Source organism: Bubalus kerabau, chromosome 8 (genome assembly GCF_029407905.1).
Source record: "Bubalus kerabau isolate K-KA32 ecotype Philippines breed swamp buffalo chromosome 8, PCC_UOA_SB_1v2, whole genome shotgun sequence".
Classification (NCBI taxonomy): Eukaryota; Metazoa; Chordata; class Mammalia; order Artiodactyla; family Bovidae; genus Bubalus; species Bubalus kerabau.
In genome coordinates, this window is record NC_073631.1 from 21973215 (window position 1) to 21987336 (window position 14122).

General features: G+C 35.1%; 1 protein-coding gene across 13 annotated transcripts in view; it reads left to right on the top strand.

Annotated features, from left to right (window-relative positions):
• The window catches only part of PHF14 (PHD finger protein 14), a 199050-nt gene that overhangs the window by 61848 nt on the left and 123080 nt on the right, over positions 1-14122 (top strand). For all 13 annotated transcript variants that reach the window (XR_008717611.1, XM_055589861.1, XM_055589862.1 and 10 more), the window contains exons 13-14: positions 1395-1526; positions 5864-6032. Coding sequence is in view for 12 of the 13 variants with exons in the window: in XM_055589861.1 (XP_055445836.1) it covers positions 1395-1526; positions 5864-6032 (301 nt within the window). In the remaining variant the exon portion in view is untranslated. The remainder of the gene's footprint in view (positions 1-1394; positions 1527-5863; positions 6033-14122) is intronic.

Here is a 14122-nt window from a genome sequence, read left to right on the forward strand (position 1 = left end):
TCCCCAAATATTTTTGTTCTTTTTCTTTTTTGGCTCAGTATTTTACAGTGTTCACCATTGTAACAGTTTTATATGGTTATTAAGATTTCTTTCCATACCAGTAGGTTTGGATCTTACTTTTTTTCCATGTAGCTGATGAAACTAATTGAGAAAAGTTTAGAAGATGCAAGTATGTGTGTGTGTATCCATACACACACAAATCTGTTCACACACACAAGTAAATATGCTTATGTAAGTGTATACATATTCTCCCCACAACCTCTTTCTTTCTCAGAAGTAGCAACAACAGTATCTGTCTCAATAACTACTTTCTCTTCTAGCTTGGAGGCTTTCTCCATAGGTAATAGCAATTAACTTCCTTGAAATGTGGGACAAGCTCATGAGTGTCTATACTGTACTTTATAAAGACTAGCACTGTCACCGTCTAGCTTTTCCAGATAAGACTGTTTCATTTGAAACTGTCAGGCTTATTACTTTTGCTTCTGACTTTTCATCACTACAGCTCATTTTTGTTTCAGGATACAGTTTAGTAATTTTTCATTTTTACTCTGAGCAACTTTGAGACCAAGTATTGATTGGTCTTTGTTGTATATGTATATATTTGATTTTTTTTCTAAGGTTATTTAAAAATCAAACATCATTACTTTTTCTGTATACTTATGGCTTTTTTAGGATCTCAACTTTTTCCTCACCTTTCACATTCCTAATATAAGTACACCCTGGATTTGTAGATCATGGTGTTTGTGCTCTCAGGAGTAGTTGACCTTCTGCACAAGAAAAGTTAGATTTCTTAAGAACAATCAAAAATCTAAAACAACAGCAACAATAATAATAAAACTTCCAGTTCTTTATAATAAATATCAATTGGTATATTTTTAAGTCTCAAAGTCTGATTCTGTAAAAAGACTTACATATGTAGCTTATGTACACATTGAAGGTTCTTTGAAAGATTTACAGTTAATGGTAGAAAATAAACAGAATTTCGTTTGTAAAGTAACTTCTTTGTAGTTTTAGAGAGGTAGAAAATTGAAAACTATTTTTGTTTAATATTTGTTCCTAGAGAAAATTTGGTCTAATGTTACATGGACTTTATGTAATAAATAAGATTAAGATGATGTTAGAATAAATACCTAACATATGCCCTTCTCTGAATAGTTTGACTCCAGCAAAATTTAAATTTATAATAGATCTAAACTATTCTACATTCTCAAAAGTATTTAGATTCTTGCCATTATAAAAAGATATGTTATTAAAAAAAGTATTTGATTTCAGTTAAAGAAATATATTAAGTTAAATCACAATGAAATTTTGAAAATTTAAAAATATGCCATAAATTATCTATTCACTATGATAATTATTATTCTAATCCTTTATTGCTGCTGCCTTTATCAAAGTTGTGGAATTTGTAAGAAGAACCATGATCAACATCTTCTTTTATTGTGTGATACCTGTAAACTCCATTACCATCTTGGATGTCTGGACCCTCCTCTTACGAGAATGCCAAGAAAGACCAAAAACAGTTATTGGTAAGTAAACTGAAGAGCATGTACATGTTAGAACTGGTGTTGCTCTTAGTTTCAACAGTATTAGATTAAGTGTTAGAACATATTTGATGCATAATAAAGTTTTCAGTATATTTTTAATTGAAAATTTTATAATGTTTTCCAATAATATTGACATATTGGCATTTAAAAGTTGTGTATATTTAAGGTTTGCAACATAATGATTTAATATATGTATACACTGTGAAATAATCACCACGATCAAGCTAATTAGCATATTTGTCACCTCACATAGTTATCATTTTTTGTGGTAAGAATGCTTCAGACATAAATGTTTATTACAGTATTATATGTATAGAGATGTAGCAATTTTTTTGATAAATGAATTTAAGTTAATTGAGGCTATTTTAATATCTTAGCAGTGGTTTCTTAAGGCATGAATTCTGTTTAGTGTGTTTATAATTCTCTTTATTATAACCTTTTTTCAAATTCTTTATTTTTGTTCTTTATCAAGAATTTGCCTCCATATTCATGCTTTAAATGTAGTTTAGTATTTTGTTTCTAAATTAGTGTCACCAAAGGCTTTACTTGTGGCTAGTTGTGTATTAAAATTCAACCATTCTTTGTAAATCTAGAAACATTTGACTTACGTTTCTGAATTTTTTCATTAACTTAGGCATGTGGAATCACTACAGATGTTTGATAAAAGTTTATGATACTTATAAGTTTTATTCTTTCCTTAATTTTAATCCAAGAGAAAGACAGATGTTCAAATTCTAATAGATTGATTCTGTATAGGAAGAATATAGGTCACGGAGAGCTTTGGAAGGCACATGACTATTCTTTTTATACAAATTTTACACAACTTCTAGTTTTAGAAAAGACTAGACCCCAATCTTAAATGATAATCTGTACAAAAAGGTGTTTATTTATCAAATACATTAAAGCATATTTTCTGAACTCATTGTTTTATTTCATAAACCTACGTCTGTCCATTTTATTAAGAAGCTCACATTCTTTCACCATTTTCACATGATTACTTTCTCATGAAGTGAAGCGGAAGTCTCTCAGTCATGTCCGACTCTTTGCGACCCCATGGACTATATAGTCTATGGAATTCTCCAGTCCAGAATACTGAAGTCTGTAGCCTTTCCCTTGTCCAGGGGATCTTCCCAACCCAGGGGTTGAACCCAGGTCTCCTGCATTGCAGGTGGATTCTTTACCAGCTGAGCCGCGAGGGAAGCCCAAGAATACTGGAGTGGGTAGTCTATCCCTTCTCTAGTGGATCTTCCTGACCCAGGAATCAAACTGGGGTCTCCTGCATTGCGGGTGGACTCTTCGCCAGCTGAGCTATGAGAGAAGCCCATCTTTTTCATAGTGCTCTTTTATCAATTTGCCTGGAGACAGTCATACTGGTCAACTCTTTTCAAATATAGTGGGATGTATTACTTCTGATTTGTGAGTGCTTTTGAAACCAGAATTTAAGAGAAATTGCTGTCACGTATTAGAATATCAGCAGTGTTAATAAGTATCCTATGTGCATTTCTAAGTTGAAAACCAGTTTGGTAGTCTTCAGGGCCAGGGAACTTTGTCATAATCATGGATGTGTTTTAGCATTATTATACAATGACATTGTTTTTCTTTAATAATAAAGATTTTTAAAAGGGCTTCACTCCATTTTTTATATGTATTTATTTAGGTATATTGGAGAAGGAAATGGCAACCCATTCCAGTATTCTTACCTGGAGAATCCCCATGGACAGAGGAGCCTGGTGGACTACTGTCCATGGGGTTGCAAAGAGTCGCACGTGACTGAGTGCCTAAGCACACAGCACACATATACAATGAAATTATTTCCCTTTAATAATAAAGATTTAAAAACCTCCTTAACATAAGTTGGAGTGTATAGTGCTAAGGATCAAGAATATATAGCAAACTGAGAAAAATCTCGTAGTATTTCAGTATGAAGGTAGTCCTTTGGCATAAATTCCTAACATGAATTTTCATTATTATTACTTTAAACATCCTATTTCTTAGGATCTTGTGTACCAGTTAAGGTAGCAGAGCTGCTTTTTCATATTTTAAAGGCTATTTATAAAATGAGGACTGTAGTGTTTAACAGATTGTTGAAAGAGCTGCAAATAGTGTTTTCATCTATATTGAGTTTATGTACTACAAGTATTGTGTAGCAGTTGCCTTGAAATAGAAATAAATTTCTGCCTTAGCAGTTAGATTTTTTTTTAGATTTTTTTGAGTTGTTCAGTGTTTTGTGGTTTTCAGAGCATAACATTTTTATTTATCTGAGTGCTCTAAAGCAAGTTTCTTTGTCACCTAAATGTATTAACTTTTGGTGGGGATGAGCTTGAGAAGCTAGAGACTATCCTGACAAGGAATATAGTTACAAACTGAGAAACAAAAGGGGAAACAAGTCACTTAAAAAACAAACAAAAAAGTCCCTACAGTGATTCATTCTAAAAAGATACTTGTTTCCATATCACAGAAATACATGTATGTTAAAAATATTTTTATTTGATGGTAATATATGAATCCAAAGAATAAAGTGCTTGGTTTTTAACAACAGTTATATAAAAATCTTTAGGTAACTAATGATAATTGACTCCTACAGGTCAAATTTTTTAGTGTTAAAATTTTTGCTTAAATGAAAATTTTAAGATATTAAAAGTAATACCTTAAATTTTAATTGCATGTTACCAATAGAAAATTCTGAAAGAGCTGGGAATACCAGACCACCTGACCTGCCTCTTGAGAAATCTATGTGCAGGTCAGGAAGCAACGGTTAGAACTGGACGTGGAACAACAGACTGGTCCCAAATAGGAAAAGGAGTACGTCAAGGCTGTATATTGTCACCCTGCTTATTTAACCTATATGCAGAGTACATCATGAGAAACGCTGGGGTGAAAGAAGCATAAGCTGGAATTAAGATTGCCAGGAGAAATATCAATAACCTCAGATATGCAGATGACACCACCCTTGTGGCAGAAAGTGAAGAGGAACTAAAAAGCCTTTTGATGAAAGTGAAAGAGGAGAGTGAAAAAGTTGGCTTAAAGCTCAACATTCAGAAAACGAAGATCATGGCATCTGGTCCCATCACTTCATGGGAAATATATGGGGAAACAGTGGAACAGTGGCTGACTTTATTTTTCTGGGCTCCAAAATCACTGCAGATGGTGACTGCAGCCATGAAATTAAAAGACGCTTACTCCTTGGAAGAAAAGTTATAACCAACCTAGATAGCATATTCAAAGCAGAGACATTACTTTGCCAACAAAGGTTCGTCTAGTCAAGGCTATGGTTTTTTCTAATAGTCATGTATGGATGTGAGAGTCGGACTGTGAAGAAAGCTGAGCGCTGAAGAATTGATGCTTTTGAACTGTGGTGTTGGAGAAGACTCTTGAGAGTCCCTTGGACTGCAAGGAGATCCAACCAGTCCATTCTAAAGGAGATCAGCCCTGGGTGTTCTTTGGAAGGAATGATGCTAAAGCTGAAACTCCAGTACTTTGGCCTCCTCATGCGAAGAGTTGACTCATTGGAAAAGACTCTGATGCTGGGAGGGATTGGGGGCAGGAGAAGAAGGGGATGACAGAGGATGAGATGGCTGGATGGCATCACTGACTCGATGCACGTGAGTCTGAGTGAACTCCGGGAGTTGGTGATGGATAGGGAGGTCTGGTGTGCTGCGATTCATGGGGTCTCAGAGTCAGACACAACTGAGCGACTAAACTGAACTGAACTGAATAGTGCATTTGTATTAGCCACACATGATACTTTGTATTTAATTCTGTTATTGGAGTTCAAAATTTAAAGCTGTTAAAATAAATACTAATTTGGTATTAAATTACAGTGCTAATGAGTGAGAGGTATGAATTTTTACAGAATTTTCTCTGTTGGTATATTCAGCACAGCTTGCCATTAATTAAGATGCAAGGATATTATAGCTGTGACAAATAGAGTTGGTCAAAGAATGACTTTGATTTTCTGGTGTCACAATGTATATCATTTGAGGAAAAAATCACGATTTCCTAAGGGAAACTATCTTTTTAATCAGTACTGGGCCTCTTACATTCGTTCACATAAATATATGGCAGTATTACATGTGTTTTTATGATACTTATTAGGGATACATGAAATTGCTTTGGACATTTTACATGTATTGTTTTTTCTCTTAAAGGAATGTTTGTGGTTTTCTGTATGTATGGTTATTATATGCCTATGGTCACATGTTCCTGTGTACATTTTCATATATTCTAAACATATACCTGCATTTTGTATTTATAGAAACCATGGCTAATGCTGGAAGGTAAAAATAAATGTATGAAATAATATTTTTTTCTTTATGTAGGCAGTGTTCTGAATGTGACCAGGCAGGGAGCAGTGACATGGAAGCAGAGATGGCCATGGAAACCTTACCAGATGGGACCAAACGATCAAGGAGGCAGATTAAGGAACCAGTGAAATTTGTTCCACAGGATATGCCTCCAGAACCCAAGAAGATTCCAATAAGAAACACGGTAATTTATTCCCTAGTAGTCATAATAACCCTTACAAAACTCTGAGGTCAAAATTTAAAGGGTGAGAAAGACAAAGGGCAAGCGTATACTCAGTAGCCAATGAAAGAAATATATTGCTTATGGTTTTTCTTAACAGTTTACTGTTTTATATTATGAAATATACTATACTAGTTACACATGAGAATGTATAGTTTACATATTCAATGCAAAGTACAATAATAATGAAGATCTATTGTGTTCACAAACCCACTTTAAAGACAGAACATTACCAAAACCTATGAAGTCACCTTTGAATCCCTCAGGACTCACTTCACCATCCATGTAGTCTAGAGATAACCTCCTTTCTCAAGTTTGTGTTTTTTATTCACTCCATTTTTTATATGTATTTATGTATGTATACTGGAGAAGGAAATGGCAACCCACTCCAGTATTCTTGCGTGGGAAATCCCATGAACAGAGGAGCCTGGCAGGCTACAGTGTGGTGGGGTCACAAGGGTCAGACTCGACTTAGTGACTAAACTACCACCATCGTGTGTGTGTGTATTCATAAGTAATACATAGTTTTGCACAGTTTGAATTTTGCGTAAATTGAGTCAAACTGTTTTCTCCCCATTATTTGATACTTTGACCAACTTTACCTTGATTGATTCGTACATGCTGACATGTGTAATTGTAGCTCATTTATTTTCACCAGTATGTCATTTTTTATTGAAAATAGATGATTAACAGTTCAGTTCAGTTCAGTTGCTCAGTCATGTTCGACTCTTTGTGACCCCGTGAACTGCAACACGCCAGGCCTCCCTGTCCATCACCAACTCCTGGAGCCGACCCAAACTCATGTCCATTGAGTCGGTGATGCCATCCAACCATCTCATCCTCTGTCATCCCTTTCTCCTCCTGCCCTCAATCTTTCCCAGCATCAGGGTCTTTTCAAATGAGTCAGCTCTCCACATCAGGTGGCCAAAGTATTGGAGTTTCAGCTTCAACATTAGTCCCTCCAGTGAACACCCAGGACTGATCTCCTTTAGGATGGACTGGTTGGATCTCCTTGCAGTCCAAGGGACTCTCAAGAGTCTTCTCCAACACCACAGTTCAAAAGCATCAATTCTTTGGTGCTCAGCTTTCTTTATAGTTCAACTCTCACATCCATACATGACTATTGGAGAAACCATAGCCTTGACTAGACGGACCTTTGTTGTCAAAGTTAATAGTTTGGCAGTTTTGTTTCCACTTTTTTACTTATAATAATTTTATTTATTTATTTTTAGCTCTGCTGGGTCTTTATTGCTATGTGGGCTTTTCTCTAGTTGTGGCAAGCAGGGGTACTCTCTAGTTGTGGTGTGAGGGTTTCTCATTCTGATGGCTTTTCTGTTGCAGAGCACATGCTCGAGAGTGCACGGGCTTCAGTTTTTGGCTGCACTTGTGGTTCCCGGGCTCTAGAGTGAGTGAGTGAGTGAGTGAAGTCGCTCAGTCGTAGTCAATAGTTGTGATGCACAAGCTTTGTTGCTCCATGGGATGTGGATCTTCCCAGATGAAAGACCAAACCTGTGTCTCCTGCATTTGCAGGTGAATTCTGAGCCACCAGGGAAGCCCTCCATCTTTTCGCTTTTATAAACAACCTCACTTTAAATATTATTCTAAATCTCTTCTGCAGCTTGGTAACAAGGAGTTAGGGTATATAGCAAAGTATGGATTTGCTTAGTTACAGGATATTGGCACCCAGTTTTGCTGGGTAAGTGCAATATTTTCCAAACCAGGTTACACTTATACTAGCAATGAGTAATATTACTTTTTCTGCCAAACTTGGTTTGTCCAGTGTTATAATGCTTTCCAGTGTGATATATGTAAATAGTAGAGAGTCATTTTATTTTGCATTTCTCTCAATACTTAGTTGACTTAGAGCATCTATATATTTTTGGTTGGTTGTATGTGCAAATCTTATTCAGCTTTTCTATCAGGTTGTTAGCCTATTCTTAGAAAAAATTCTCTCAGGTCAGAGTTTTAAAAAGTTTTTCCAGAAAACATTTACGTTAGTTATTTCCAGGTGCCTGGGAGCTCTACCAGCCTAAGGCCATTTTAATAAAAGTTTGTCCTGTGTGTCTCTTCCGCTACATGAATATCGTTAATTTCTACTCCAAAGCCATGAGCAATGGCTTGCAGTTATGAATTCTTAGGCGAGACATTTTTCACTGACTTACCTTGAGCCAAGGCAGGCACATTTTACAAATCTGCCTACACCTAAGGGAGATGTAAATATACTTAGGGATAGTTGTCAAATTCATCTGTTTTGTTGTCTGTTTGGTTTTAGTCTTAATTTTTTCTTTCCCTTACAGTAACAGTTTTTTGAAAAGTTTTTTTTTTTTTTAATCTGTAGTATCCATCTATATTATAATCACTTAAAAGATTTTAAGAGAAATAACCTAGATTATTTCATTCAGTTTTGTGTTATACATTCATTTGAAATTGATGAGGCGAATCTGGGAATTATTATCTTTTAGATAATTGAAATATTTAGTTTTGGGTGCTCTAAATTGATCAATTTGAAATAGTTTTTCTTATAATTTCCTCTAGTTTAAAACATTTTTTAGATTTCACAAATATATTTTGTTTACAGATGAACTAGAGAGAATTTTATTTCTTTAAATAAGCCTGTTTATTTCTATTTCTAAAATATTCTTCTGTAACTTTTGATGCTATTATCTGCAGCTGTTCTTAAGATCTTAGAGAAAAAGCTGTTATTACTTCTTATGTCTGTGTTTGCATAGATTATCTTCTTAGGAAACATTTTTTCTAGTTTCTTTATTGTTTAAAGAAATCTTTAGGAATGATATTACCATTAACTTTGGAGTTATCATATAGAGGGAAATTTTGAACATATTATAGTGATATTTGTGTGTCCATAGTTCATTGTTACTTAAGATAAAACAAGATTCCATTTTTTTCTGATTTACCTGTCTGCTTTTTAGCCTAGAATTATAAGAACGTTTTTGAGTTTTCCAGTTTAGTCCAGTGCCTTTCATCAAATTCTTTGTCTCTAGTTTCTTTGTGTAAAAGTTCATTTTACAGTAGTCATATTATTCTGTCAAAATTTTGAAGAAAATTTTACCCTTGTGACATAGAGGATTCATGACAGACCTTAAACTTCAGTTTCTCATTTCAAAATAGTATCTCACTCAGTAAAACAGTTCAAATGATCATTTGTTCTCCAAGTTTCCATTTCTGTTAAATTTATTATGTTCCATTGGATTATAGTGATAGCACAATTTTTAGAAAGTAGTTTGGGGTTCTTTCATGCTAGTTGAAATGATTTCATCTTCTTTCAGAAACCCATATTGTGGGGTGTATGAATTGATATTCTGTTAGAATGATTTTATTTTTTAAAAATTAAGACTTTATAGTATAATTAAGTGGACAGAACTTTAATCTCTTATTTTGATGTCTGTCTCTGTGGAATTGTCCAAGAACCATTGAAAATAAAAAATGATCAGAGCTGCTGTAGATTGAAGTTCCATTTTTATTGATTAGTTTCCTTATCCTCTGTTATTAATTTCTCTCCTTTTATACTTTATAAACATACTTTATATATATACTTTATATCTTTATGTTTAAAAATAGCATCATGGTAGTAAGGGAGTAAAAGGGAGAAGGAAGGCCTTCATGTGTTGGAGTGTTTGTAAATACTAGCGTGTTTCTGGTAATAATTTAACGTCTTTTTATCTATACTGCTAACGAATCCAACTACTTTATTATTTTATATTTCTTCCTATTATTTGACCTTTGGCTATTTTACTTCATAACATTTTTCAAAGGTAGGTAAGTCAGAAGTGGATGTGAGTATATGTTTACTCTTACATAAAATGGTTTAATAGTAATAATACCTAAAATTTTCTGAGGATTGATCATATACCAGACACTGTAGTAATCCTCCATCCTACTCCCCCTTAAAAAAATTAGTATTTAGGTATTATAACTTCTGTATTACTCAGGCACAGAAACCTTCAGTAATTTACCTATGATCTTACAGATAGTAAGAAGAATAGGAATTGAACCCAGATAGCTGGCACCCCACTCCAGCACTCTTGCCTGGAAAATCCCATGGACGGAGGAGCCTGGAAGGCTGCGGTCCATGGGGTCGCTGAGGGTCGGACACGACTGAGCGACTTCACTTTCACTTTTCACTTTCATGCATTGGAAAAGGAAATGGCAACCCACTCCAGTGTTCTTGCCTGGAGAATCCCAGGGACGGGGGAGCCTGGTGGGCTGCCGTCTATGGGGTCGCACAGAGTCGGACACGACTGAAGCAGCTTAGCAGCAGCAGCAGCTAAATTAAGAAGTAGTGTCTTTTCTGAGGTCTGTAGAAGAGCATTTAGTTGTGGTGCAAATGAAATAGTTGTAAAAGCATTTGATCATTAGATAACATAGTTGGGAATGTGATACTCTCATCTGGTACCAGAATGGTCATGTGTCTTTCCACAGCATAGTGTTACCTATGAGCAGCCAGACACATATCCACTTACTGACTCTCAAAACTGAGTTCCTTCACATTAAATATTACATTTAACACTGTTTTTCTTTGTACTTTCAATTGGGTATGAACTGTTTTCCTTTTCAAGCTTGTGCAGGAGTGTTGGCAGCCCTCTTGTCAATCACAGTATAATGCTGTAGAAGTTAATAAAACATTTGCAGATTATTTTACCTTCAGGAAATTGATATTTTAAAAAATTAGAAAAGAAAAAATTAGAAGCAGCAAAGCAATAAGTACACTGATGGCATGTGTATATGTGAGCTACCAGTATATGTTTATTTTACTGTTCTCTATTTTGGTTTGTATTTTTTCTACCACATTGAGTAGTGTGAAACCTGCTGTGGGAAAAAAGGAGTATTGAGTGAAATTGGAGAAGTGCATGGCGGTTTTTTTTACATTTTTTTCCCTTTCCTAACTAGTTATCCCAAACTGAACCTAAAACATTTGACTTATTGCATCTCAACTTTTTTGATTAAGCAATGAATATCTTTTGATTTTTTTCACTTGGTTTGATCACTGTTAAGAAAGATGAGCCCATAGACTCAGTCTTTGTGCTCCAGTGCCTCTTTGGTGCAAAACAAAGCTACTACTAGAAAAATGGCAACCACTTTTCCTGCTGACAGGCAGTTGCCATTTATCATGACCAAAGGGTGCAACAGGGAGTAGAACACTTTGTTAAATCTTACTTTATTTTTATTATTTGGATACTGAAGAAAGCCATTTTTTATTTCATTATACTCTGATTTCCTTAATAAGAATATATAGAAATCTGAAAGGATATATCATGTTTTGAAACAGTAGATTCAATAAGATCTAGATGCTTTTCAAAGCAAGTAGTCTCAGTACTATTTTTTTCTATTAGAAATATTTTCTACCCAAAGGTCATAAAAAGATTAACCAGAAAAGTTACTTGAAAAAAATTATAGTGTTAAAGATTTAGTGTTTTTTTTTTAATGGGTTAAAAGAGATATTTGTATAAGAATGGAGATAGTATACTTTCAGAAAATATCCTTCCTATAAAACATGGAGATTCTGTTTTGTATTTTAATGTTATCACATATTTAATTGCTAAATTATCAGTGTTTCAGAAATTCATCATTCTGAAAGAATAATTTTTTAATTGAGTTTTAACTATAAATGTAATATGAATACTTTTTTTTGTTGTAAGAAGTTTAAAAATCCGAAGTCTGTTATAATTCTTTTCCCAGCATTCTCTTTCTCCAACCTAATTCACATGCCTTGAATCTGTCTTTATTAGAAGAGTATGTATTTTGAACTTTGATTATTTGACATTTCTATAGGTGTATCTGTCAGAGAATAAGAAAAAAAATGATGAATGAGTCATACAGAAAAGTAGTATGGAGATGGTTCAAGACACATAGCATATAATTCAAGTATTAATAAATAAAACAGGAATGATCTAATTTTATAAAATTCTTCACATATGGTTTCCTGCTCCAGAGATAAGACTTTGTAACACTTCTTCCATTGGCTCATAAATATCCCATCTCCAGTATTTCAGTGTCTTAGTAACCATTATTCTTTTTTATTACTGGGTACAAATAGGAGGAGTAAGTTTAAAGAAGGAAGAGGGTTGAAAAGCATATTTTAATAAACTTTACTATTCTTTAGTATGTATTTAATATTTATTCATTTGTCATAGCTATTCTATGAATTAGTTACTAATATCATTGCCATTGCTAATATCACTGCCAAAGGAGAAACTGAGGCAGAGAATTTAAGTTACCTATCTAAGGACATACAGCTTCAAAGTGGTAGGACCAAGAATCAGATTTAACTACTATGTCCTGAGCCCTTTAATTACTTTATTAGGCTGCCTTTCTAGACAAGATCCTTTCCTGGACTTTCTTGGGCTAGAATCACAGGACCTTCATGCTTCCAGCAGCTTAGTAACTAAGAATTTGGTCTGGAGAATGGAAGGCATTCCATAAAGAATTTTGGCCTTATATCACAGTTGAGGGCCTGAATGTCAAGAAAAGATCACCATAGATTGAAGGAGCTCTGCTGAACATCAAAGAGACTGTCAGTGAAATTATCCTGAAGCACTGAGCAGAGGGTAGGAGCTGACATTAGATCAGAGAACTTTGGTGAAGACCTCAGCGTGAACATCACTGGTAGTAAGTGGGTAGAAAAGTCAGTATTTGTGGGAAGGTCTGCAAAACCTGTCAGGACTGTGAAGTGGGAGCTGATGTAAAGGTCTGCAGGGCTGCAGCATCTGAAAAAACCAAGCACCTGAGCCCTGTTACTTCTTGAGGAAAACTGGCCTTCACTTTACTTATCTGCTTCAAATATGAGGTGCTGTCATGAAACTGTACAGACCAGGATATTGTGGGAAATGTGGTTTCCAGCCTTAGACTGCATAAACAAGGAGGTGGTAGTGGTGGTGGTGTGTCTGCCAGATTGACCACAGACGATCTAGCATAATAACCTACTGCAGCTTAATGTAGTGATACTTCGCATGTGGTACGTGCCATGAAAAGTAACACTTCCAGACTCCTTCCCCCACCCCACTCCTTACTCCCTTTTCTTTCCACCTTTAAATGTAAAATGACCATACTTCATATATTGTTTTCCCTTTGATTCTTATATTACATAAGACAATGTAATATCTTTCAACTATGACCTTTTATTATAGTACTTTCTTTTTACTAATTTCAAATAGTTTCTTTTTCTTGCTTCCACCTTTCCAGTTTGTGTCTCTGTCATTGAGCCAGAACAACTTGTAATATTGTTGACCCTGTGGATTGCTGTTTTACTGATAAGTGATACGTTTACTTTCGGTCCTTTGGACTGCAAGAAGATCCAACCAGTCCATCCTAAAGGAGATCAGGCCTGGGTGTTCATTGGAAGGACTGATGCTAAAGCTGAAATTCCAGTACTTTGGCCACCTAATGCTAAAAGCTGACTCATTTGAAAAGACCCTGATGCTGGGAAAGATTGAGGGCAGGAGGAGAAGGGGATGACAGAGGATGAGATGGTTGGATGGCATCACCAACTCAATGGACATGGCTTTGGGTGGACTCCAGGAGTTGGTGATGGACAGGGAGGCCTGGCGTGCTGCGGTTCATGGGGTTGCAAAGAGTCAGACACTACTGAGCGACTGAACTGAACTGATCAGACAGACTGTTTTACGATTTAATAATATTCTAGTTTTAACACGTAAGTGCTTTCTCACACCTTTAGAGATCCCAGTAATTCTGTAGTTATTTCATCTTCTCTGATTTTGCTTATTTTCAGCTTTATCTCACATCATGTAGAAGGTAGATAGTGACTTGTAATGCATACAACACAATTCTCAGCCTCAGTGGTTTGATCTTTAATTAATTTTGTCCTCTTAGGTAAGCTTTCAGAGTGCAGTAAAGATGAACTTTTGTGTGTAGTATATAAGAACATGAATTGAAGTTACATTTTCTTCACAGTTGTCAAAATTGTACGGAATTACCTTTTACGTGAGTGCTTTGGTCGTATTTATTCCTGAGTTGAATAGTTCTTTATATTAAGCAGTAAAAAATGGCTACATGGATATCTCGGTCTTTCCATGTTC